The following is a 25,434-nucleotide window of genomic DNA, read 5'->3' as shown; positions in this document are numbered from 1 at the left end:
TGAAGGGACATTGAAGGGACACTGGCCCGAGCCAGGCGGGCACAAAGGGACCTTTCAGTGCCACCAGGGCCGGCGGGGAGAATCCCAAAACCCGGGGGAAATGCCACGGGGAGGGGACAGAATTCCTAAAAACCCAGGGAAATTCCCGTGGGGATCTGTGCCACAATAATTCCTAAAAAATCCAGGTTGGACCCGGCAGGGATTGAGGAAATTTCACGGGGAAATTCCTAAAAAATCCAGGTTGGATCTGGCTGGGATTGAGGAAATTTCACGGGGAGGGGGGGTGTCAGAATTCCTAAAAAATCCAGGTTGGATCTGGCAATTCCTAAAAACCCAGGGAAATTCCCGTGGGGATCTGTGCCACCATAATTCCTAAAAAATCCAGGTTGGACCCGGCAGGGATTGAGGAAATTTCACGGGGAAATTCCTAAAAAATCCAGGTTGGACCCGGCAGGGATTGAGGAAATTTCACGGGGAGGGGGAGTCAGAATTCCTAAAAAAATCCAGGATCTGGCTGGGATTGGGGAAATTCTCATGGGGATTTCTGGCAAAAGAACTCCTAAAAATCCAGGTTGGGTCTGGCTGGGTTTGGGGAAATTCCCATGCGGACTTCTGGCAAAAGAACTAAAAATCCAGGTTGGATCTGGGAGGGATTAGAGGAATTCCCATGGGAATTTCTGGCAAAAGAATTCCTAAAAATCCAGGTTGGATCTGGCTGGGTTTGGGGAAATTCCAGGGGGATTTCTGCTACAATAATTCCTAAAAAATCCAGGTTGGATTTGGGAGGGATTGGGAAAATTCCAGGGGGATTTCTGGCAAAATAATTCCTAAAAAAATCCAGGCTGGATTTGGGAGGGACTGGGAAAATTCCAGAGGGATTTCTGTCACAATAATTCCTAAAAAATCCAGGCTGGATTTGGGAGGGACTGGGAAAATTCCAGGGGGATTTCTGTCACAATAATTCCTAAAAAATCCAGGTTGGACCCAGCTGGGATTGGTGACAAGGACACTGCAGGAGTGACATCAGACTCAGCCTGTTACAGAGAATTATTTGTATTTTTATTTCTTTTTATTAGTATTCTTTTTAATTCTTTATTATTTTGGGGTTTTCCCTCTCGCCAGCAGCCAGCCCAGGGATTTTTATCCCAAAGGGAATTGTCAGAAGGGCTGGAGGATGATGCAGAATTTGGGATGGATCCGTGGAGATTTTGGAACTTCCCCTTCCCACTCTCCCCAGCCCACCCCAAAAATTCCAGGGACAGAGATCCAGGAACAAATTCCATTTCTTGGGAATGGCTCAGGTGCTCTGGGGATCTCCTTGGAGCAGAGTTCTGGGCTCAGGTGGGGCTTGAAACCCAAAATTTCACCCCAAATTTGGGGGCTCCCACAGGAGCTGGGGTGCAGAGGGGGTTTCCTGGGTTCCAGAGGGGATTTTTTGGGTCCCAAAGGGGAAATTTTTGGGTTCCAGGGGGGTTATTTGAGTTCCAGAGGAGATTTTTGGGTCCTAAAGGGGATTTCTTGGGTCCCAAAGGGGAAATTTTTGGGTTCCAGGGGGGTTATTTGAGTTCCAGAGGAGATTATTTGGGTCTCAAAGGGATTTTTTGGATCCCAAAGGGGATTTTTTTTGGATCCCAAGGGGGATTTCTTTTGGATCCCAAGGGGGATTTTTTTTGGGTCCCAAAGGGGATTTTTTGGGTCCCAAAGGGGATTTTTTGGGTCCCAAAGGGGATTTTTTGGGTCCCAAAGGGGATTTTTTGGGTCCCAAAGGGGATTTCCTGGGTCCTAAAGGGGATTTCCTGGGTCCCAGGGGGATTATTTGAGTTCCAGAGGAGATTATTTGGGTCCCAAAGGGAATTTTTTGGGCCCCAGGGTGATTTTTTGTGTTCCAAAGGGATTTTTTTGGGTCCCAGGGGGATTTTTTGGGTCCCAGGGGGATTTTTTGGGTCCCAAAGGGGATTTTCCAGGCTCAGGCACTGGGTGCATATTGCAGGGCCAGGCGGTCAAAGTCGTTCTCCTGCAACCACAGCCAAAAACAAATGGATTAAATTAATCACTAATTAATCATTAATGAATTATTACCAATCAATCATCCTCCAGTCCACATTTCTCACCCTCCTCTACCTGAACACACCACAATCAGCTCCCTAAAACTAAATTCATTCCAGCAGCAAATCCCATTTATCCCTTTTTTATCATTTTTTATCATTTGCTTCTTTTCCCTTCCCCTCTCCCCAAATTCCCTCTCCCATTTTTTTTTTTTCCTGTTCTGAGCACAAAATTTCCACCTGGATTAAAAAAATCTGCATTTTTTTTTTTTCTTCCAGGCTTGGGATTCCCAAAAGGAAAAACTCAACGAGATGGAGCTGCCCCCCTTGGGATTTGTTTGGAAAGAACCCCCTGATAGGAGAAAATTCAATTTATTTCATTTATTTCTATCATTATTTCTATTTTCTGCCATTCCTTACCTTGGCCTGGTACTCCTTGATGAAGGGATGGTTTTTGTGAGCATCTTTAAGCTGGGACAGGTAACGATTGGTGACCTGGAGGGACAAAAAAAATTCAATTTTCAGATGGCAGAGTGGAACAAATCCCACCTAAATGTGAGGTTTTTTTTACACCTAAAATCCTGAATTTCTCACTGTCCCAGTTCAAACCAGTAGGAGCCATGCACACACTTGAAATAAAAAAATAAAACTCTTCAAAATCAACTTCCCAAAAAAAAAAATAAAATCAGGAAGAGGTGAACTTGGAACTCCAAAGGTTTTTTCTGCCCAGTTTTTTTTTTTTTTTTCTCACTAGTCTGGAATTCTGGAATGGTTTGGGTTGGAAGGGACCTCAAGGATCAAGGAATTCCATGGGAAAAATCAAATCCCCCAAATCCCAAACAGATCCCTGGGGCTGTGAGCTCCCCATCCCCAAAATGGTCCCAAAATGAGCCCATTTACCCCAAAATGGTCCCAAAATGAGCCCCTTTACCCCAAAATGATGCCATTTATCCCCAAAATGATCCCAAAATGACCTCCATTCACCCCAAAATTATCCCATTTATCCCCAAAATGACCCCATTCACCCCAAAATGACTCCCTTTACCCCCAAATGACCCCATTTATCCCCAAAATGATCCCATTTACCTCAAAATGGTCCCAAATTGAGTCCATTCACCCCAAAATGACCCCACTTAACCCAAAATGATGCCACAATGACCCCACTTACCCCAAAATGACCCCATTTACCCCCAAATGATCCCAAAATGACTCCCTTTACCCCCAAATGACCCCATTCACCCCAAAATGATCCCACTTAACCCAAAATGATCCCACAATGACCCCACTTACCCCAAAATGACCCCATTTACCCCCAAAATGATCCCAAAATGACCCCATTCACCCCAAAATGACCCCAAATCACCCCCAAATGACCCCACAATGACCCCATTCCCCCCCATCCTGACCCCATTCCCCCAGCCCGACCCCATTTCCCCCCATTGCCCAGCCAGCCCCGCTCACCTCGGGGGCCTTGCCCAGGTGCTGGGACAGCACCACCAGGTTCAGCAGGGTCTCGGGGTGCCCGCTGTCCTGCAAGAGAGGGTGAGCCAGGAAAAACAGCCCAGACAGGACCTGGGAACAAAACAGCCCAGACAGGACCTGGGAACTCCTGGGAAAAACAACCCAGACAGGACCTGGGAACTCCTGGGAAAAACAACCCAGACAGGACCTGGGAACTCCCGGAAAAATACAACCCAAACAGGACCTGGGAACTCCTGGGAACTCCTGCCCCAGACAGGACCTGGGAACTCCTGGGGAAAAACAACCCAGACGGACCTGGGAACTCCTGGGGAAAAACAACCCAGACAGGACCTGGGAACTCCTGGGATGGGATTCCCACACAAACCCCATGGCTGGAGTGTCCCAGCATGGCCTGCACCACCTGGGCTTGTGGAGGTGGAATGGAATGATAATAAAATTAAAATAAATAAAATAAAATAAATAGGGGAAAAACAACCCAGACAGGACCTGGGAACTCCTGGGATGGGATTCCCACACAAACCCCATGGCTGGAGTGTCCCAGCATGGCCTGCACCACCTGGGCTTGTGGAGGTGGAATGGAATGATAATAAAATTAAAATAAATAAAATAAAATAAATAATAATAAAAAAATAAAATAACCAATAAAATAAAATAACCAATAAAATAAAATAACCAATAAAATAAAATAAAATTAAAATAAAATAACCAATAAAATAAAATAACCAATAAAATAGAACCAATAAAATTTAATAAAATAAAATACAATATAATAAATAAAATACAGAATTAAATAGAACTCAATATGAAATAAAATATAAAATACAATCAAATACTAAAACAAAATAAAATATTATAAAACAAAGTACAATGAAATGAAATAAATAAAACAAAACAAACAAAATAAAATAAAATAAAATAAAATAAAATAAAATAAAATAAAATAAAATAAACCACTCTGCAAGGCCAAGCACAGCGAGGTGGATCCATAAATTGCCACTGCTGTGGATTGGGGCAGGAGAACTCCTGGGGATTGGGGCTGTCCCCTGTCCCCGTGGGGGCCCTCTGGGCTGTCCCTGTGGGATTGGGGCTGTCCCCTCTCCCTGTGGGGACATTTTGGGCTGTCCCCTGTCCCCGTGGGGACCCTCTGGGCTGTCCCCTGTCCCCTGTACCTTGTCCAGAGCCTCCTGGAGCAGCCCCTCGGCCTCGTCCCAGCGGCCCTGGGCCATGGCAGCAGCAGCCTGGCCGTTGAGCAGCAGCAGCGAGGGGCAGTACCTGTCTGCCAGCTCCTGGAAGGTGTAGAAGGCATCCTGCAGCTTCTCCCCACCCTGCAAGGGCAGCAGGACAGCCTGGGTCAGCCCTGGGCTGGGAAATCCTGATTTACATCTTTGGGTCAGCCCTGGGCTGGGAAATCCTGATTTACATCTTTGGGGTCAGCCCTGGGCTGGGAATTCCTGATTTAGATCCTCAGGGTCATCCCTGACCTGGGAATTCCTCATTTAGATCCTCAGGGTCATGGGAATTCCTCATTTACAGCCAAGGGTCATCCCTGACCTGGGAATGCCTCATTTACAGCCAGGGTCACCCCTGGGCAGGGAAATCCTGATTAGGAGTTCATTTAATGGGAACCCAAGGTGTGACCCTGGATCCAGGAATTGGAGGAGTTTGTTTCCATCCCTCCTGCACCCCCAAACTCTGTTTTTGCCCCATTTCCAAACCTCTTTAAGGACATTTTGTGTCCTGGAGTCTGGATGGGGGCAGCAGAGCAGCTCCCTGGGGTATTTGGGGATGTTTTGGGGATCTTTTGGACCATCTGGCACCCACCACGGCCAGGTTCACCCAGGCTGTGGCCAGCTGGGTCAGGGTGGCATCCTCATCCTGCTCCTGCATTTTCTTCAGCTCCTTCCTGCAGGAAAAATGGGAATCACAAAGGAAAAGGGATTTCAGCATGAAACAAAACAAAAAAAAAAAAATTGGGGGTTTTCCCCTTGAGTTTTCTGTGTTTTAGCTCATCAGGAGAGGCCTGGTTTGACTCCTGGAAATGGGAAAAGAGAAGGAGAAAAAGGAGGATGGAAAGGAGAAGGAGAAGGGAAAAGGGAAAGGGAAATTGAAAAAGGGAAAGGGAAAAGGAAAAGGGAAAAGGGAAAGGAAAAAGGAAAAAGGGAAAAGGGAAAAGAAAAAGGGAAAGAAAAAGGGAAAAGGAAAAAGAGAAAGGGAAAAAGTGAAAAAGGGAAAAGGAAAAAGGGAAAAGGAAAAAGGGAAAAGGAAAAAGGGAAAAGGAAAAAGGGAAAAGGGAAAAGGGAAAAGGGAAAAGGGAAAAGGGAAAAGGGAAAAGGGAAAAGGGAAAAGGGAAAAGGGAAAAGGGAAAAGGGAAGGCCAATCCCACCTGGCCAGGTCGAGTCTGTCGAGCTTCAGCAGGATCTGGATCATCATGGCCAAGCTGCAGGGACAGGAGAACAGGGACACAGCTGGATTCCCAGCCCAGGAACATCTGCACAGGGCTCAGGGACACCTGGGATGGTCCTGGGGGTCCCTCCTCACCCCAAACCCCACCTGGGATGGTCCTGGGGGGTCCCTCCTCACCCCAAACCCCACCTGGGATGGTCCTGGGGGTCCCTCCTCACCCCAAACCCCACCTGGGATGGTCCTGGGGGTCCCTCCTGACCCCAGCTCTGAGCCCTGGAGCTGCTCCAGCTCCTTCCCAGCTCAGATCCCACATGGATCAATATCCAATATCCAATGGTCTGGGATAAAATGGGGAAGAAAATGGGGGGAAATAGGGAGAAAATGGGGAAAAGGGGGGAAAATGGGAGGGAAATATGGGGAGAGAAATTCAGGGAGAAATTCAGGGAGAAAATGGGAGAAAAAAGGGGAGAAAATGGGGGAATGGAGGAAAATGGGGAAGAAAATGGGAGAGAAAATGGGAGAGAAAATGGGAGAGAAAATGGGAGAGAAAATGGGAGAGAAAATGGGAGAGAAAAAAATGGGATAAAATGGGAGAAAACACAGGAGAAAATGGGGGAGAAAACAGGGGGAATGGAGGAAAATGGGGGAGAAAATGGGAAAAATGGGAGAAAAAAATGGGAGAAAAAAATGGGAGAAAAAAATGGGAGAAAAAAATGGGAGAAAAAAATGGGAGAAAAAAATGGGAGAAAAAAATGGGAGAAAAAAATGGGAGAAAAAAATGGGAGAAAAAAATTGGGGGATAAAATGGGAGGAAAAAATGGGAGAAAAAAATGGGAGAAAAAAATGGGAGAAAAAAATGGGAGAAAAAAATGGGAGAAAAAAATGGGAGAAAAAAATGGGAGAAAATGGGGGGAATGGAGGAAAATGGGGAAGAAAATGGGGAGCAAATGGGGGAGAAGCTGTGGCTGGTCCCTCCCTGGAAGGGTCCAGGCCAGGCTGGAGCACCCTGGCACACTGGAAGGGATCCCTGCACCCCGAAGCCCCTGGGAGTGCAGCACTGTGGCACCCAGGGCACCCAGGGCACCCTCACCTCTGGCTGTCGCTGGCCAGGAACTGAGCAAACATCCTGACAGCCTGCAGCTCGGGGCTGGGGCTGCCCTGCAGCTCGTCCAGAACCACCCCAAACTTCCTCTGCAACACAGCACGGGGAGAGGGGGGACAGCGACGAGGAGCAGAGCGAGGAGAGGGGAAAGAAGGAAGAGAAAGGAAGAGAAAGGAAAAGCAGGAAAGGGGAGAAAAGAAGGAAAAGAAAGGAAGGAGGAGAAGGAGGAGAAGGAGGAGAAGGAGGAGAAGGAGGAGAAGGAGGAGAAGGAGGAGAAGGAGGAAGGGAACGAAGAGAAGGGAGAGCAGGAGAAGAAAGGAAAAGAAAGGAAGGAAAAGCAGGAAAGGGAAGAAAGACAGGAAAAAGGAGAAGAAAGGAAAAGAAAGGAAGGAAAAGCAGGAAAGGGAAGAAAAGAAGGAAAAGAAAGAAAAGCAGGAAAGGAAGGAAAGACAGGAAAAGAAGCAGGAAAAGAAGCAGGAAAGGAAAGGAAAGGAAAGGAGGAAAGGAAGAAAGAGAAGGAGAAAAAGGAAAAGCAGGACAAGAAGGATGAACAAAAATCAAGAAATGCAGGAAGTGAAGGAAGAGAAAGAAGAGAAGGGAAGGAAGAGAAAGAAGAGAAGGGAGAGCAGGGAAGGAAGGAAAGGAAGGAGAAGAAGGAGGAGAAGGAGGAGAAGGAGGAGAAGGAGGAGAAGGAGGAGAAGGAAGAGAAGGAAGAGAAGGAAGAGAAGGAAAATAAAAAAAAATCAGAAAGAGAAGGAAATGAAGGGAGAAGGGAGGGAAGGGAGGGAAGAGAAGGGAGGTTCAGGTTAGAGCAGAACTCTCAAAGATCTGCAGGGACAGGAGCAGGGAATGGATTTGGGATTTGGGATGGGAATTCCAGGGCACAGGGAATGGATTTGGGATTTGGGATGGGAATCCCAGGACACAGGGAATGGATTTGGGATGGAATTCCAGGACCCAGGGAATGGGTTTGGGATTTGTGATGGAATTCCAGGACCCAGGGAATGGATTTGGGATGGGAATTCCAGGACCCAGGGAATGGATTTGGGATGAGGGATTGAATCCCAGGACCCAGGGAATGGATTTGGGATTTGTGAGGGAATTCCAGGACACAGGGAATGGATTTGGGATGGAATTCCAGGGCACAGGGAATGGATTTGGGATTTGGGATGGAATGCCAGGGCACAGGGAATGGATTTGGGATTTGGGATGGAATGCCAGGGCACAGGGAATGGGTTTAAACTGGAAAGGGGAATGTGGGTGGGATTTGGGCAGGAATTCCAGGCTGGAATTCCCAAAGCAACTGAGGCTGCCCCTGGATCCCTGGGCAGGGACTGGGGGCAGGGTGAGGGGTCCCCGGTGGGCAGGGGGCACAGTGAGGGGTCCCTGGCACTCAGGGGGGCACAGTGAGGGGTCCCTGGCACTCAGGGGGCCCAGTGAGGGGTCCCTGGCGGGCAGGGGGGCACAGTGAGGGGTCCCTGGCACTCAGGGGGCCCAGTGAGGGGTCCCTGGCGGGCAGGGGGGCACAGTGAGGGGTCCCTGGCACTCAGGGGGGCACAGTGAGGGGTCCCTGGCACTCAGGGGGGCACAGTGAGGGGTCCCTGGCGGGCACAGTGAGGGGTCCCTGGCGGGCAGGGGGGCACAGTGAGGGGTCCCTGGCACTCAGGGGGCACAGTGAGGGGTCCCTGGCGGGCAGGGGGGCACAGTGAGGGGTCCCTGGCGGGCAGGGGGCACAGGCTGGGCCCTGCCCCCTCCCCAGGCTCACCTGGGCGATGTAGGCTCGGAACAGGAACACGTCCCGCTCGGCCTCCTTCTGGGGGCTGCTGGGCTGGGGGGGACAGCGACCCTCAGGGACCCCAAAACAGCCCCATAAAACCAGTCCCACAGAAAAACCCCACACCAACAGCCCCATAGACCCCACCCCACACCAACCCCTCCTTCTGGGGGCTGCTGGGCTGGGGGAGACAGAGACCCTCAGGGAGGGGTCCCTGGCGGGCAGGGGGGCACAGTGAGGGGTCCCTGGCGGGCAGGGGGCACAGGCTGGGCCCTGCCCCCTCCCCAGGCTCACCTGGGCGATGTAGGCTCGGAACAGGAACACGTCCCGCTCGGCCTCCTTCTGGGGGCTGCTGGGCTGGGGGGGACAGCGACCCTCAGGGACCCCAAAACAGCCCCACACACCAACAGCCCCATAGAAAAACCCCATAAACCCCATCCTACAAAACCCACCCCACACCAACCCCTCCTTCTGGGGGGATGCTGGGCTGGGGTGGACAGCGACCCTCAGAGACCCCAAAACAGCCCCATGCAAACGGCCCCGGGAAACTGGGACCCTCAGAGACCCCAAAATAGCCCCATGCAAACGGCCCCATAAAACCAGACCCACAGAAAAACCCCACAAAACCCACAGCCCCATAAAACCCGCCCCACACCAACCCCTCTTTCTGGGGGGGGGAAGAAACAGGGACCCTCAGGGACCCCCAAAACAGCCCCACACACCAACAGCCCCATAAAACCCATCCTACAAAACCAGCCCCACACAAAACAGCCCCATAAAACCCGCCCCACACGAATCAGCCCCACACAAACCCACCCTATAAAACCCGCCCCGCACAAACCCTCCCGGGCCCCGGCCAGCGCCGCCCAGCCGTGCCCGACCTTGGCCCGCTGCGCCTCGTTGATGGCGGCCTGGTAGGCGCCGATGTAGAAGTTGTTGCGGAGGTCGAAGAGCTCGTCCGCCTCCCCAGCCGGCGCCGCGCCCGCCATCGCCCTCAGACACGTCCCCGGAAGCGCCCGCGCCGCGGGGCATGCCGGGACCCGCTGTCTCCATGGAAACCGCCAATAGCAACGCGAGGAGGGCGAGACGTCAGCAAAGCGACGCGCGGCGCTGCGTGTGGGCGGGGTTAGAGCGAGCCGGCCAATGAGCGCCGCGCGCGGCGGTGACGCCATCGGGGCGCGCGGAGAGGAGCGCGGCCATGGCGGAGTTCCGGGCGCTCGGGCTGGCGCCGTGGCTGGCGGAGCAGGCGCGGCAGGTGGGGCTGCTCCGGCCCACGCCCGTGCAGGCCGCCTGCATCCCGGCCGTGCTGCAGGGTGAGCGCTCGGGAGGGGAACGCCGCTCCCGGTTCCCGCCCCACCGCCGGGAACGGCCCCTCGTGGTCCCCATCCCTCCTTCGGGCCCGGCCGTTCTCTCTCCCCGCCGCGCTCCTTTCCCCGGTCTCGGTCCGGCCGTTCTCTCTCCCCGCCGCGCTCCTTTCCCCGGTCTCGGTCCAGCCGTTCCCCTCTCGTTTCCGTTCCCTTTCCCCCTCCCGTGCCCCGTTCTCCGGTCCCATTCCCCGTTCCTCTTTCCTCCTCCCGTTCTCGGTCCCGTTTCCCATTCCCCTTTCCCCCTCCCGTGCCCGGTTCCCCGTTCCTGTTCCTGGTCCCTTTTCCCGGTCCCATTTCCCATTCCCGTTTCCCGTTCCCGGTTCCCCGTTCCCGGTCCCTTTTCCCGTTCCCTTTCCCCATTCCCGGTTTCCGTTCCCCTGTCCCATTCCCCGGTTCCGTTCCCCATTCCCCTTTCCCCGTTTTCGGTTCCCCGGTCCCTTTCCCCGGTTCTCCGTTCCCGTTTCCCTTTCCCCAGTTCCCCGTTCTCGGTTCCCCGTTCCTGTTCCCCGTTCCCTTTCCCCGTTTCCCGTTCCCGTTTCCCTTTCCCCGGTTCCCCTTTCCCCGTTCTCGGTTCCCGTTTCTCTTTCCCCATTCCCCGTTTCCCTTTCCCTGTTCCCGGTTCCCCGTTCCCGTTTCCCTTTCCCCGGTTCCCCGTTCCTGTTTCCCTTTCCCCTTTCCCCGGTTCCCTGTTCCCTTTCCCCGGTTCCCTTTCCCCGTTCCCTGTTCCCTTTCCCCGTTCCCGGTTCCCTTTCCCGTTTCCCCGTTCCCTTTTTCCGTCCCCGGTTCCCCGTTCCCTTTCCCCATTCCCGGTTCCCTTTCCCCGATTTCCCGCTTCCCCGTTCCCGGTTCCCTTTCCCCGTTTCCCTTTCCCCATTCCCGGTTCCCCGTTCCCGTTTCTCTTTCTCCGATTTCCCTTTCCCCGTTCCCTGTTCCCTTTCCCCATTCCCGGTTCCCGTTTCTCTTTCCCCGATTTCCCTTTCCCCCTTTCCCCGTTCCCGGTTCCCTTTCCCCGGTTCCCTTTCCCCGGTTCCCTTTCCCCCGTTCCCTTTCCCCGTTCCCCGTTCCCGTTCCCCGTTCCCTTTCCCCGTTCCCTTTCCCCGTTCCCGTTTCCCCGTTCCCCTTTCCCCGTTCCCTTTCCCCGTTTCCCTTTCCCCGTTTCCCTTTCCCCGGTTCCCTTTCCCCGGTTCCCTTTCCCCGTTCCCGGTTCCTGTTTCCCTTTCCCCATTTCCCTTTCCCCGTTCCCTTTCCCCATTCCCGGTTCCCGTTTCCCTTTCCCCGTTCCCTTTCCCCGTTCCCCGTTCCCGGTTCCCCGTTCCCTTTCCCCGTTCCCTTTCCCCGTTCCCCGTTCCCGGTTCCCTGTTCCCTTTCCCGGTTCCCGTTCCCCGTTCCCGGTTCCCTTTCCCCGTTCCCTGTTCCCTTTCCCCGGTTTCCCGTTCCCGGTTCCCGTTGCCCTTTCCCCATTCCCGGTTCCCCGGTTTCCCGTTCCCGGTTCCCTTTCCCCGTTCCCCATTTCCCTTTCCCCGGTTTCCCGTTCCCTGTTCCCGTTCCCGGCGCTGACGCCGCCCCCGCCCGCAGGCCGGGACTGCCTGGGCTGTGCCCAGACGGGCAGCGGCAAGACGGCGGCGTTCGTGCTGCCGGTGCTGCACGTGCTCGCCGAGGATCCCTACGGCATCTTCTGCCTCGTGCTCACCCCCACCCGGTACCGGCACCGCGGGGGGACCGGGGGGAGCTCGGGGGAGCCCCGGGGAACTGGGGGCAGCCATGGGGAGAACTGGGGGGAGCTCTGGGGGATTTGGGGGAACCCTGGGGAGCCCGGGGGAAGCTGGGCAGAGCTCTGGGGTGAGCCCTGGGGAGCTGGGGGGAGTTCTGGGGGAGCCCTGGGGTGGTGGGGGGAGCTCTGGGGAATTGGGGGGAGCCCTGAGGAGCTCTGGGGGAGCTTGGGGCAATGGGGGGAGCCCTGGGGAGTTCTGGGGAATTTGGGGGAACCCTGGGGAGGTGTGGGGAGCCCGGGGGAAGCTGATTGGGGGAGCCCTGGGGAGGTGGGGGGAGCTCTGGGGAATTTGGGGGAGGTGGGAGGAGCTCTGGGGAATTTGGGGGAGCCCTGGGGAGGTGGGGGGAGCTCTGGGGAATTTGGGGGAGGTGGGAGGAGCTCTGGGGAATTTGGGGGAGCCCTGAGGAGCCCCGGGCAGCCGAGCTCACCCCCCCTGCAGGGAGCTGGCGTACCAGATCGCCGAGCAGTTCCGGGTGCTGGGCAAACCCCTGGGCCTCAAAGACTGCGTGGTGGTGGGCGGCCTCGGTGAGTCTGGGGGCTTCCTGCCCCGTTCCCGGTGTGCCCAGCCCTGTTCCCTGCCCCGTTCCCATCATTCCCGGCATTCCCAGCCCCATTCCCACTGTCCCCTGCCCCATTTCCAGTGTTCCCATCATTCCCAGCCCCATTCCCAGCCCTTTCCCATCATTCCTAGCTCACTCCCATGGTTCCCATGGTTCCCAGCTCCATTCCCAGCCCATTCCCATTGTTCCCATCGTTCCCAGCCCATTCCCATCATCTCAGTTCCCATGGTTCCCATGGTTCCCAGCCCATTCCCAGCATCACCGTTCCATGGTTCCCAGCCCCATTCCCATCATCCCAGTTCCCATGGTTCCCAGCCCATTCCCATCATCCCCAGCCCCGTTCCCATGGTTCCCATCCCCGTTCCCATCATCCCCATCCCCGTTCCCATGGTTCCCAGCCCCATTCCCAGCCCATTCCCATCATCTCAGTTCCCATGGTTCCCATGGTTCCCAGCCCCATCCCATGGTTCCCATCATTCCCAGCCCATTCCCGTCATCCCCATCCCTGTTCCCACGGTTCCCAGCCCATTCCCAGCATCCCCATTCCATGGTTCCCAGCCCATTCCCATCATCCCCATCCCCGTTCCCGCGGTTCCCAGCCCGTTCCCATCATCCCCATCCCTGTTCCCACAGTTCCCAGCCCCATTCCCATCATCCCCATCCCCGTTCCCATGGTTCCCAGCCCATTCCCATCATACTCATCCCATGGTTCCCAGCCCCATTCCCAGCCCATTCCCATCATCCCCATCCCCATCCCATGGTTCCCATCATTCCCAGCCCATTCCCATCATCCCCATCCCCGTTCCCACGGTTCCCAGCCCATTCCCAACATCCCCATTCCATGGTTCCCAGCCCCATCCCCATCCCATGGTTCCCATCATCCCCATCCCCATTCCCATGGTTCCCACGGTTCCCAGCCCATTCCCATCATCCCCATCCCCGTTCCCAGCCCATTCCCATCATCCCCATCCCGGTTCCCATCATTCCCAGCCCGTTCCCCGTGTGTCCCCAGACATGGTGGCGCAGGCCCTGGAGCTGTCCCGCCGGCCCCACGTGGTGGTGGCCACGCCCGGGCGCCTGGCCGACCACCTGCGCAGCAACGGCAGCGCCGCCAGCCTGCGCAGGGTCAGGTTCCTGGTGAGCACCCGGGGGTCCTGAGGGGGTACTGAGGGGGTCCCTGGGGATCCTGAGGGGTTCCCTGGGTGGATTTCTGGGAGTTCTGAGGGGTTCCCTGGGGATACTGAGGGGTCCCTTCCATCCCTGGGGATCCTGAGGGGGTCCCGGGGGTACTGAGGGATTCCCTGGGGATCCTGAGGGGGTCCCGGGGGTACTGAGGGGTACTGAGGGGGTCCCGGGGGTACTGAGGGGGTACTAGGGATTCCCTGGGGATCCTGAGGGGGTACTGAGGGATTCCCTGGGGATCCTGAGGGGGTCCCGGGGGTACTGAGGGGGTACTGAGAGGATCCCGGGGGTACTGAGGGGGTCCCTGGGGATCCTGAGGGGTTCCCTGGGTGGATTTCTGGGAGTTCTGAGGGGTTCCCTGGGGATCCTGAGGGGTCCCTTCCATCCCTGGGGGTACTGAGGGGTTTCCTCCATCCCTGGGGATCCTGAAGGGTTCCCTGGGGATACTGAGGGGTTCCCTGCACTGAGGGGTTCCCTGGGTGGATTTCTGGGTGGATTTCTGGGAGTTCTGAGGGGTTCCCTGGGGATCCTGAGGGGTCCCTTCCATCCCTGGGAGCACTGCGGGGTTTCCTGGGTGCTTGGGGGGGGTACTGAGGGGGGCCCGGGGGTACTGAGGGGGTACTAGGGATTCCCTGGGGATCCTGAGGGGGTACTGAGGGATTCCCTGGGGATCCTGAGGGGGTCCCGGGGGTACTGAGGGGGTACTGAGAGGATCCCGGGGGTACTGAGGGGGTCCCTGGGGATCCTGAGGGGTTCCCTGGGTGGATTTCTGGGAGTTCTGAGGGGTTCCCTGGGGATCCTGAGGGGTCCCTTCCATCCCTGGGGGTACTGAGGGGTTTCCTCCATCCCTGGGGATCCTGAAGGGTTCCCTGGGGATACTGAGGGGTCCCTTCCATCCCTGGGAATACTGAGGGGTTCCTTCCATCCCTGGGAATACTGAGGGGTTCCTTCTAGCCTTGGGCATCCTGAGGGGTTCCCTGGGTGGATTTCTGGGAGTTCTGAGGGGTTCCCTGGGGATCCTAAGGGGTTTCTTCCAGCCCTGGGAGCATTCCTGGGGATCCTGAGGGGTTCCCTGGGATCCTGAGGGATTCCCTGGAATGTGGAGGTTCCCTGGTGGCTTCCCTTGTGCATTTCCTGGTGGATTTCCTGAAATCTTGTGGCTTCCCTGGGCACATTCCCTGGGATCTGGGGGTTCCCTGGTGGGTTCTGTGGTGCATTTCATGGTGGATTCCCTGGAACGTTGTGGGTTCCCTGAGCACATTTCCTGGAATCTGGTGTTCCCCAGAATCCTGTGGCCTCCCTGGGCACATTCCCTGGTGCATTCCCTGGGCTCCCTGTGCGGAGGAGGCTGGAATGTGGAGGTTCCCTGGGCACATTCCCTGGAATCTGGGGGTTCCCTGGTGGTTCCCTGGTGCATTTCCTGGTGGATTCCCCGGAACCCTGTGGCTTCCCTGGGCACATTCCCTGGAATCTGGGGGTTCCCTGGGCACATTCCCTGGAATCCGGGGGTTCCCTGGGCGCATTCCCTGGAATCTGGGGGTTCCCTGGGCACATTCCCTGGGATCTGGGGGTTCCCTGGGCACATTCCCTGGGATCTGGGGGTTCCCTGGGTGCGTTCCCTGGTGGGTTCCCTGGTGCATTTCCTGGTGGATTCCCCGGAACCCTGTGGCTTCCCTGGGCACATTCCCTGGAATCCGGGGGTTCCCTGGGTGCATTCCCTGGAATCCGGGGGTTCCCTGGGCACATTCCCTGGAATCTGGGGGTTCTCTGGTGGGTTCTCTGGGTTCCCTGGTGGGTTCCCTGGAACCCTGTGGCTTCCCTGGGCACATTCCCTGGGATCTGGGGGTTCCCTGGGCACATTCCCTGGAATCTGGGGGTTCCCTGGGTGCATTCCCTGGAATCTGGGGGTTCCCTGGGTGCATTCCCTGGAATCTGGGGGTTCCCTGGGTGCATTCCCTGGAATCTGGGGGTTCCCTGGGCACATTCCCTGGAATCTGGGGGTTCCCTGGGCACATTCCCTGGAATCTGGGGGTTCCCTGGGTGCATTCCCTGGGATCTGGGGGTTCCCTGGGCACATTCCCTGGAATCTGGGGGTTCCCTGGGCGCATTCCCTGGAATCTGGGGGTTCCCAGCCTGTGAGGGAGCTGTGCCCAGGTGCTGGACGAGGCTGACCGCCTGCTGGAGCAGGGCACCGCCGACTTCAGCGCCGACCTGGAGCTGATCCTGGGCGCGGTGCCCGCGCGCCGCCAGACCCTGCTCTTCAGTGCCACCCTCACGGCCACCCTGAGCCAGCTGCGGGCCCTGGCTGCCAACAGCCCCTTCTTCTGGGAGGCCACGTCCCCGTGAGTGCCCAGCATTCCCGCTTTTCCCCGGGCTTCGTCTCCTTTGCCTGCTTTGTGTTTCCTGTGCCGGCGCTGCCGAGGCGCTGCCGGGCCTTCGGGGTGTCAGGAGAAGGAGGTGGAGGGGTCCTGGGAAGGGCTGGGAATTCCTGAGGGAGATGAGAAAGGGCTGGAGGATTCCTGAGGGAGATGAGAAAGGGACTGGAGAATTCCTGAGGGGGCTGGAGAATTCCTGAGGGTGCTGGAGAATTCCTGAGGGAGCTGGAAAGGGCTGGAGAATTCCTGAGGGAAATGAGAAAAAGGGACTGGAGAATTCCTGAGGGAGCTGGAAAGGGCTGGAGAATTCCTGAGGGAAATGAGAAAGGGACTGGAGAATTCCTGAGGGAGCTGGAAAGGGCTGGAGAATTCCTGAGGGAAATGAGAAAAAGGGACTGGAGAATTCCTGAGGGAGCTGGAAAGGGCTGGAGAATTCCTGAGGGAAATGAGAAAGGGACTGGAGAATTCCTGAGGGAGCTGGAAAGGGCTGGAGAATTCCTGAGGGAAATGAGAAAAAGGGACTGAAGAATTCCTGAGGGAGCTGGAAAGGGCTGGAGAATTCCTGAGGGAAATGAGAAATGGACTGGAGAATTCTTGAGGGAGCTGGAGAATTCCTGAGGGAGCTGGGAATGGGCTGGAGAATTACTGAGGGAAATGAGAAAAGGACTGGAGAATTTTTGAGGGAGATGAGAAAGGGACTGAAGGACTCTTGAGAGGGCTGGGAAAGGGCTGGAGGGAGATGAGAAAGGGAATGGAGAACTCTGGAGAGAGTTGGGAATTCCTGAGGGAGCTGGAAAAGAGCTGGAGAATTCCTGAGGGGGCTGGGGAATTCTTGAGGGAGCTGGGAAGGGGCTGGAGAATTCCTGAGGGAGCTGGAGAATTCCTGAGGGAGATAAGAAAGGGCTGAAGAATTCTTGAGAGAGTTGGGAATTCCTGAGGGAGCTGGGAAGGGGCCCAGCCTGGAGAAAAGCAGGATCAGGGGGACATTCCCAATCTCCACAAGTCCCCAGCAGGAGGGGACACCAGGACAGGAGGGGACAGCCCCAGGGAGCTCCAGGTGGGACAGCAGCAGGAATTTCCTCCTGGAAAGGGCGGCCAGGCCTTGGAATGAGGAGTCCAGGGCAGGGCTGGCCGTGGTCCCAGCTTGGGCTGGGTGATCCTGGAGGGCTTTTCCAGCCTCAGGGATCCTGGGATTGCTGTTTTCCCTGTTCCCTGCAGGGTGAGGACGGTGGAGCAGCTGGAGCAGAGGTACCTGCTGGTGCCCGAGGCGCTCAAGGACGCCCACCTGGTGCACCTGGTGCAGAGCTTCCAGGACCAGCACGAGGACTGGGCCATCATCATCTTCACCAAGACCTGCAAGTGAGAGGCCTCCTGCCTGCCTTCCTCCTCCTCCCTGCCTTCCTTCTCCCTGCCTTCCTCCTCCTCCTCCCTGCCCTCCTCCTCCCTGCCTTCCTCCTCCCTGCCTTCCTCCTCCCTGCCTTCCTCCTCCCTGCCTTCCTCCTCCTCCCTGCCTTCCTCCTTCCTGACACACTTTTCCCACGCCTGGCACTGTCCCAGGCCATGCTGGAGCACCCTGGGATAGTGGGAGGTGTCATAAAATAAGGGAAAATGAGGATTTTGGGAATTAAGGACAGAAATGAGAGCCTGTCCCTGCCTGTCCTATCCCAGGAATTGTCCCAGGCTGTTCTGGAGTACCCTGGGATAGTGGGAGGTGTCATAAAATAAGGGAAAATGAGGATTTTGGGAATTAAGGACAGAAATGAGAGCCTGTCCCTGCCTGTCCTATCCCAGGAATTGTCCCAGGCTGTTCTGGAGTACCCTGGGATAGTGGGAGGTGTCATAAAATAAGGGAAAATGAGGATTTTGGGAATTAAGGACAGAAATGAGAGCCTGTCCCTGCCTGTCCTATCCCAGGAATTGTCCCAGGCTGTTCTGGAGTACCCTGGGATAGTGGGAGGTGTCATAAAATAAGGGAAAATGAGGATTTTGGGAATTAAGGACAGAAATGAGAGACTGTCCCTGCCTGTCCTATCCCAGGAATTGTCCCAGGCTGTTCTGGAGTACCCTGGGATAGTGGGAAGTGTCATAAAGGAGGAGAAAAAAGAGGATTTTGGGACTTAAACACAGAAAGGGGAGGTGTCCATGAGACTGTCTCTGCCTATCCCAGTTTTCCCACCCCAGGAATTGTCCCAGGCCATGCTGGAGCACTCTGACATAGTGGGAGGTGTCATAAAATGAGGATTTTTCCTCCTCCCTGCCTTCCTCCTCCCTGACACAGTTTTCTCACCCCAGGAATTGTCCCAGGCCGTGCTGGAGCATCCTGGGATACTGGGAGGTGTCATAAAATAAGGAAAAATGAGGATTTTGAGAATTAAGTCCAGAAATGGGAGATGTCTCTGCCTGTCCTACTCCTGGAATTGTCCCAGGCCATGCTGGAGCACTCTGGGATGGTGGGAAGTGTCATAAAATAAGGAAAAATGAGGATTTTGGGAATTAAGGACAGAAATGGGAGATGTCTCTGCCTGTCCTATCCCAGGAATCGTCCTAGGCCATGCTGGAGCACCCTGGGATACTGGGAGGTGTCTTAAAGGAGAGGAAAAATGAGGATTTTGGGAATTACACACAGAAATGAGAAGTGTCTCTGGAACTGTCCCAGTTTCCCCACCCCTGGCACTGTCCCAGGCCATGCTGGAGCACCCTGGGATACTGGGAGGTGTCATAAAATAAGGGAAAATGAGGATTTGGGAATTAAGGACAGAAATGGGAGATTTTCATGAGACTGTCCCTGCCTGTCCTACTCCTGGAATTGTCCCAGGCCATGCTGGAGCACCCTGGGATAGTGGGAGGTGGCATAAATGAGAGGAAAAATGAGGATTTTGGGACTTAAACAATGGGAGATGTCTCTGCTTGTCCTACTCCTGGAATTGTCCCAGGCCATGCTGGAGCACCCTGGGATACTGGGAGGTGTCATAAAATAAGGGAAAATGAGGATTTGGGAATTAAGGACAGAAATGGGAGGTGTCTCTGCCTGTCCTACTCCTGGAATTGTTCCAGGCTGTTCTGGAGCACCCTGGGATAGTGGGAGGTGTCATAAATGAGAGGAAAAATGAGGATTTTGGGACTTAAACAATGGGAGATGTCTCTGCTTGTCCTACTCCTGGAATTGTCCCAGGCCATGCTGGAGCAACCTGGGATAGTGGGAGGTGTCTTAAAGGAGAGGAAGGACAGAAATGGGAGATGTCTCTGCCTGTCCTACTCCTGGAATTGTCCCAGGCCGTGCTGAAGCACCCTGGGATACTGGGAGGTGTCACAAAATAAGGGAAAATGAGGATTTGGGAGTTGCACACAGAAAGGGGAGGTGTCCCTGTCCCAGGCCATGCTGAGCACCCTGCCATGGTGGCACAGTCCCTGCCTGTCCCAGCTCTGACCTGCCCCATTCCCTCAGTGCATCCTGAGGATTTTCCTGATTTTTTTTCCCTCCCTTCCAGGGACTGCCAGGTGCTGAACATGATGCTGAGGAGGTTCAGCTTCCCTTCTGTGGCTCTGCACTCCATGATGAAGCAGGTGAGGGCTGCAGGGGCCTGCCAGGGGCTGCTCCCAGCTGCATCCCACAGCCCTCACCTGGCACTTTCTCCTCCCAGAAACAGAGATTTGCAGCTTTGGCCAAGTTCAAGTCCAGCATCTTCAAGATCCTCATTGCCACAGATGTGGCTGCCAGGTGAAACCAAAGCTCTCCCACCTGGATTTGTTCACCAGGAGCAGTTTGGGCTGAGTTTAGCAAGAGCAGAGCCTCAAATCCCTCAGGTTTGGGTGGGACAGGCTCTGCCCAACCTGTCTGAGCTGGGCTTTGGAGCCTGGGGGGGCTGAGGCTCTGCCCAGGGGGGGCTGGGGGGTCCTGAGGGGTTCCTGGGGCTGCCAGGGAGCCGCTCCAAGGGGACAGGGAACTGCTGGGCCCTGAGGAGCTGGGAATTGCTGAGCCCTGAGGAGCTGGGAATTGCTGAGCCCTGAGGAGTGGGGAATTGTTGAGCCCTGAAAAGTTTGGGAATTGCTGAGTCCTGAGGAGTTGGGAATTGCTGAACTCTGAGGAAGAAGTTGAGGAATTGTTGAGCTCTGAGCCCTGAGGAGTTGGGAATTGCTGAGCCCTGAGGAGCTGGGAATTGCTGAGCCCTGAGGAGTGGGGAATTGTTGAGCCCTGAAAAGTTTGGGAATTGCTGAGTCCTGAGGAGTTGGGAATTGCTGAACTCTGAGGAAGAAGTTGAGGAATTGTTGAGCTCTCTGAAGAAGGAATTAGGACTCTGATGAAGAAGTTGGGGAATTGCTGAGCTCTCTGAAGAAGGAATTAGGGAATTGCTGAACTCTGTGAGGAAGAAGTTGGGGAGTTGTTATGAGGAAGGAATTTGTCCTCCAATCAGCCAATAAAGGCTTTATCCATGGGAATCTGGGGATTTTGGAGACAGCAGGGATTGACCACTGGAATTAGGCAGGAATTAAACACTTCCCTGGCACAGAGGAAGTGTCCCCCCAAGGCAAGGCCAGCACTAAATGTTGTTTAAGCTCCCTCCCACCCCAAACCACTGTGACATTTTACAATTCCCTGACATTTAACCTGGTTTTCCCCCTGAATTCCAGAGGTTTGGACATCCCTGCAGTCCAGATTGTCATCAACCACAACACCCCGGGGCTGCCCAAGATCTACATCCACCGCGTGGGACGGACGGCGCGCGCGGGTGACAGCCCCGGGGGGTGACAGCCCTGAGGGAGGGGTGACAGCCCCGGGGGGGTGACAGCCCACAGGGAGGGGTGACAGCCCCCTAGGGAGGAGTGACAGCCCCCGGGGAGGAGTGACAGCCCCCGGGGGGGTGACAGCCCCCAGGGAGGGGTGACAGCCCCGAGGGAGGGGTGACAGCCCCCTATGGAGGGGTGACCGACAGCCCGGAGGGGGGGGTGACAGCCCCCAGGGAGGGGTGACAGGCCCCCGGGAGGGGTGACAGCCCCCTAGGGAGGAGTGACAGCCCCCGGGGAGGAGTGACAGCCCCCGGGGGGGTGACAGCCCCCAGGGAGGGGTGACAGCCCCGAGGGAGGGGTGACAGCCCCCGGGAGGGGTGACAGCCCCCAGGGAGGGTGACAGCCCCGAGGGAGGGGTGACAGACCCCTATGGAGGGGTGACAGCCACGAGGGAGGAGTGACAGACCCCGGGAAGGGGTGACAGCCCCGAGGGAGGGGCTCACAGACCCCTAGGGAGGGATGACAGCCCCCAGGGAGGGTGACAGCCCCGGGGGGGTGACAGCGCCCAGGGAAGGGTGACAGCCCCGAGGGAGGGTGACAGCGCCCAGGGGAGGGTGACAGTCCCCTATGGAGGGGTGACAGCGCCCCGGGGGGGTGACAGCCCCCGGGAGGGTCACAGCTGCCCCAGGAGCACCCCCACACCACCCTCAGCATCATGTTCAGCACCTGGCAGTCCCTGGAAGGGAGGGAAAAAAATCAGGAAAGTCCTCAGGATGCACTGAGGGAATGGGGCAGGTCAGAGCTGGGACAGGCAGGGACTGTGCCACCATGGCAGGGTGCTCAGCATGGCCTGGGACAGGGACAGCTCCAGGGACACCTCCCCTTTCTGTGTGTAACTCCCAAATCCTCATTTTCCCTTATTTTGTGACACCTCCCACCATCCCAGAGTGCTCCAGCACGGCCTGGGACAGTGCCAGGCATGGGAAAAGTGGGACAATTCCAGGGACACCTCCCATTTCTGTGTGTAATTCCCAAAAATCTTCATTGTCCCCCTCCTTTAAGACACCACTGGGGTCACTGGGATCCTGCCCTGGATGCCTGAGGGTGGATCACACTGCCCTGCTGGGATAATCAATGGGATTTTCAGAGCCAGCAGAGCTCTCTGAGCAGCCAGCCTGGCTCCTGGGGAAGGAGGGGTTGGGAGTGCCTTGGGTCCATCCCTCTGTCCTGCCAGGATTGCTCAGTCCCTGCTTTTTCCCCGTTTCAGGGCGGAATGGCCTGGCCATCACCCTGGTGACACAGTACGACATCCACCTGGTGCACGCCATCGAGGAGGAGATCAGTGAGTGGGGCTGGGCCCTCCCCTTCCCTCCCCTTCCCTCCCCTTCCCTCCCCTTCCCTCCCCTTCCCTCCCCTTCCCTCCCCTTCCCTTCCCCATTTTGTCCCCTCCTGTGTCCCCTGTGCCGTGTCCTGACCCCAGGAGCCTCCTGCAGACACGGAGGTGGCCGCAGTTGTGGGTGGTGAGCAGTGCTGCTCCTTGGTGGTCCAGCTGGGTGAACAAAGGCACTCCTCAGTGCTGCAGGGCTCTTCTCCGTGTGTTTGCCTCACAGGCTTTGATGATGAAATTTATCTCAGGGCACTGTCTCTTCCAGAGGGCAAAAATTGAACTTGGGGTTGAATTTCGTGAATCATCAGGGGCAGTTCTGGTGGTTGGGGGGCGGTTTGGATTTGTGACCCCTGTGTGTCACCCTGCCCCAGAGCTGCAGCTGAAGGAGTTCTCCGTGGAGGAGCAGCTGGTGCTGGACATCCTGACCCAAGTGAACGTCACCAGGAGGGAGTGTGAGATCGTGAGTGTGCCTGGGGGAGCCTTGCTTGGGCTCTCTCCCCGTGGTTTCCTGGGGTTTTTCCCAGTTTCTCAGGGATTTTGCTGCTCAGGGTTGAGGTTTGTGGCTCTGCAGGAGCCCTGAGCTGGGGGGCAGCCTTGCCTGGGCTCTCTCCCCGTGGTTTCCTGGGGTTTTTCCCAGTTTCTCAGGGATTTTGCTGCTCAGGGTTGAGGTTTGTGGCTCTGCAGGAGCCCTGAGCTGGGGGGCAGCCTTGCCTGGGCTCTCTCCCCGTGGTTTCCTGGGGTTTTTCCCAGTTTCTCAGGGATTTTGCTGCTCAGGGTTGAGGTTTGTGGCTCTGCAGGAGCCCTGAGCTGGGGGGCAGCCTTGCCTGGGCTCTCTCCCCGTGGTTTCCTGGGGTTTTTCCCAGTTTCTCAGGGATTTTGCTGCTCAGGGTTGAGGTTTGTGGCTCTGCTGCTCTTCCCTTTGGCAGGAGCTGGAGGGGATGGATTTTGATGAGAAGAAGGAAATCAATAAGAGGAAACAGATGATCCTGGAAGGGAAGGTGAGAGCTGCTGCCTTCTGAACTGCTCTGAGCTGATAAATGTGGGGAAGGGGAAGGGAAGGACAGTCCCTCCCTCCTTTCCCTCCCTTTCCCTCCCTTTCCCTCCCTTTCCCTTTCTTCCCTCCTGACTCACTCCCCTCCTGGGTGTGAAGGTTTATTTAAAATAATCCTAAGGAGATGCTTTATTTGAAATAATCCTAAAAGAAATGTTAAATCTTGTTATATTACAAGCTTAAACATAATAGTGTTAAAATATGAACTATTATGCTGTTAAAAGTGTGAAATGTTATTGCATCTATTACATGTTATGAGAGGAAATAGATGAAATATTAGGATGTTAAAAATGCTCTGGAGGAAACGGAGAAGGGGCGGAATTTTGGGGCCTCCTCAGTTGTGGGAAAGGGCAAGGGGTTGTCCTGGGTGTGTCCCCATCCTGTCCCCAACATCCTGGGCCTGTCCCTAGTCTCCTGTCCCCAGTGTCCTGGGTGTGTCCCCAGTGTCCCAATCCTGTCCCCAGCATCCTGGGCCTGTCCCCAGTGTCCCAATCCTGTTCCCAGTGTCCTGGGTGTGTTCCTGTCCCCAGTGTCCCATCCCCAGTGCTTGTCCCTGTCCCCAGTGTCCCGTCCCCATCCTGTCCCCAGTCCCCTGTCCCCAGTGTCCCAATCCTGTCCCCAGTGTCCTGGGTGTGTCCCCAGTGTCCTGTCCCTAATGTCCCCAGTGTCCTGGGTGTGTTCCTGTCCCCAGTGTCCCATCCCCAGTGCTTGTCCCTGTCCCCAGTGTCCCTGTCCCCAGTGTCCTGTCCCTAATGTCCCCAGTGTCCCTGTCCCTAATGTCCCCAGTGTCCTGTCCCTAATGTCCCCAGTGTCCTGTCCCTAATGTCCCCAGTGTCCTGGGCCTGTCCCCAACTGGTCCCCGGTGTCCTGGGTGTGTCCCCAGTCTCCTGTCCCTAATGTCCTGTCCCCAGTGCCCTGTCCCCAATGTCCTGGGTGTGTCCCCAACATCCTGGGCCTGTCCCCAATGCCCCATGCCCTGTGTCCCCAGTGTCCCTGTCCCCAGTGGCCCTGTTCCTAATGTCCCCAGTGTCCCTGTCCCCCGTGTCCTGGGTGTGTCCCCAGCGTCCTGTCCCTAATGTCCCCAGTGTTTTGGGCGTGTCCCCAACATCCTGGGCTTGTCCCCAGTGTCCTGTCCCTAATGTCCCCAGTGTTTTGGGCGTGTCCCCAACATCCTGGGCTTGTCCCCAGTGTCCTGTCCCTAATGACCCCAGTGTCCTGGGCTGTCCCTAACCTGTCCCCGGTGTCCTGGGTGTGTCCCCAGTGTCCCTATCCTGTCCCCAGTGTCCCTGTCTCCAATGTCCCGTGCCCCGTGTCCCCAGTGTCCCTGCCCCCAGTGTCCCTGTTCCTAATGTCCCCAGTGTCCCTGTCCCCGGTGTCCTGGGTGTGTCCCCAACATCCTGGGCCTGTCCCCATGTCCCGTGCCCCATGTCCCCAGCGTGTCCCTGTCCCCAATGTCCTGTCCCCGTGTCCCCAGTGTCCCTGTCCCTGTCCCCGCAGGACCCCGAGCTGGAGGCGCGCCGCCGGGCGGAGCTGGCGCGGATCCGGGGCAGGAACAGGGAGTGTCGGGAGAAGCTGCAGCAGGGCCTGCAGAGGAGGAGGCAGCTGCAGCTGAGGAGGAAACTGCACAAGAGGATGGAGAGGAGGAAGAGGAAGATGGAGAAGGAGAAGGAGGAGGAGGAGCAGTGACGTGGCTGGGCCTGGCCTGGACTGCCCTGGAATTGCTGCTGCTTTGGGAAAATTGGGATTGAACACTTGGATGTGTGGGAAAAAAAACAAAACAAACCAGTGCTGGGGAGAAGGGAAGAATCCCAGAACCCTGGGGTGGAATTGGAAGGAGCTCAGGGCTCATCCAGTCCCACCCAGGCTGCTCCAGCCCAGCCCAGCCAGGAATTCCTGCACAAATCCCACCCAGATTCCCCTTGCCCAGTTTAAATCTGTTCCCTGTGCCCTGGAATTCCATCCCAAATCCATTCCCTGTGCCCTGGAATTCCATCCCAAATCCATTCCCTGTGCCCTGGAATTCCATCCCAAATCCATTCCCTGGGTCCTGGAATTCCATCCCAAATCCATTCCCTGGGTCCTGGAATTCCATCCCAAATCCATTCCCTGGGTCCTGGAATTCCATCCCAAATCCATTCCCTGGGTCCTGGAATTCCATCCCAAATCCATTCCCTGGGTCCTGGAATTCCATCCCAAATCCATTCCCTGTG

General features: G+C 56.2%; 2 protein-coding genes across 2 annotated transcripts; one reads left to right on the top strand and one right to left on the bottom strand.

The window, feature by feature from the left end:
• Positions 1-1,685: 1,685 nt before the first annotated feature.
• COPE (COPI coat complex subunit epsilon) lies at positions 1,686-9,830 on the bottom strand. Its single transcript, XM_041425630.1, has 9 exons — positions 9,688-9,830; positions 9,101-9,163; positions 7,021-7,121; positions 5,911-5,964; positions 5,349-5,430; positions 4,697-4,852; positions 3,507-3,575; positions 2,466-2,540; positions 1,686-2,014 (listed from the first exon to the last, which is right to left on the bottom strand). The coding sequence occupies exons 1-9, from the start codon at positions 9,793-9,795 to the stop codon at positions 1,967-1,969; spliced, it is 756 nt and encodes a 251-aa protein (XP_041281564.1). The 5' UTR covers positions 9,796-9,830; the 3' UTR covers positions 1,686-1,966.
• Positions 9,831-9,990: 160 nt separating this feature from the next.
• On the top strand, positions 9,991-25,279 carry DDX49 (DEAD-box helicase 49). The gene is made up of 13 exons (XM_041425326.1): positions 9,991-10,119; positions 11,749-11,872; positions 12,384-12,469; positions 13,517-13,641; positions 15,841-16,028; positions 17,280-17,420; positions 19,550-19,625; positions 19,703-19,779; positions 20,691-20,788; positions 22,054-22,128; positions 22,545-22,633; positions 23,100-23,171; positions 24,722-25,279. The coding sequence occupies exons 1-13, from the start codon at positions 10,005-10,007 to the stop codon at positions 24,908-24,910; spliced, it is 1,455 nt and encodes a 484-aa protein (XP_041281260.1). The 5' UTR covers positions 9,991-10,004; the 3' UTR covers positions 24,911-25,279.
• The last annotated feature ends 155 nt before the right edge of the window (positions 25,280-25,434 follow it).

This window comes from Onychostruthus taczanowskii, unplaced genomic scaffold (genome assembly GCF_017590055.1).
Source record: "Onychostruthus taczanowskii isolate IOZ18803 unplaced genomic scaffold, ASM1759005v1 scaffold112, whole genome shotgun sequence".
In the NCBI taxonomy this organism is placed as follows: Eukaryota; Metazoa; Chordata; class Aves; order Passeriformes; family Passeridae; genus Onychostruthus; species Onychostruthus taczanowskii.
Note: the sequence above shows the minus strand (reverse complement) of the source record. Positions and strands in the feature narration are given on the sequence as shown.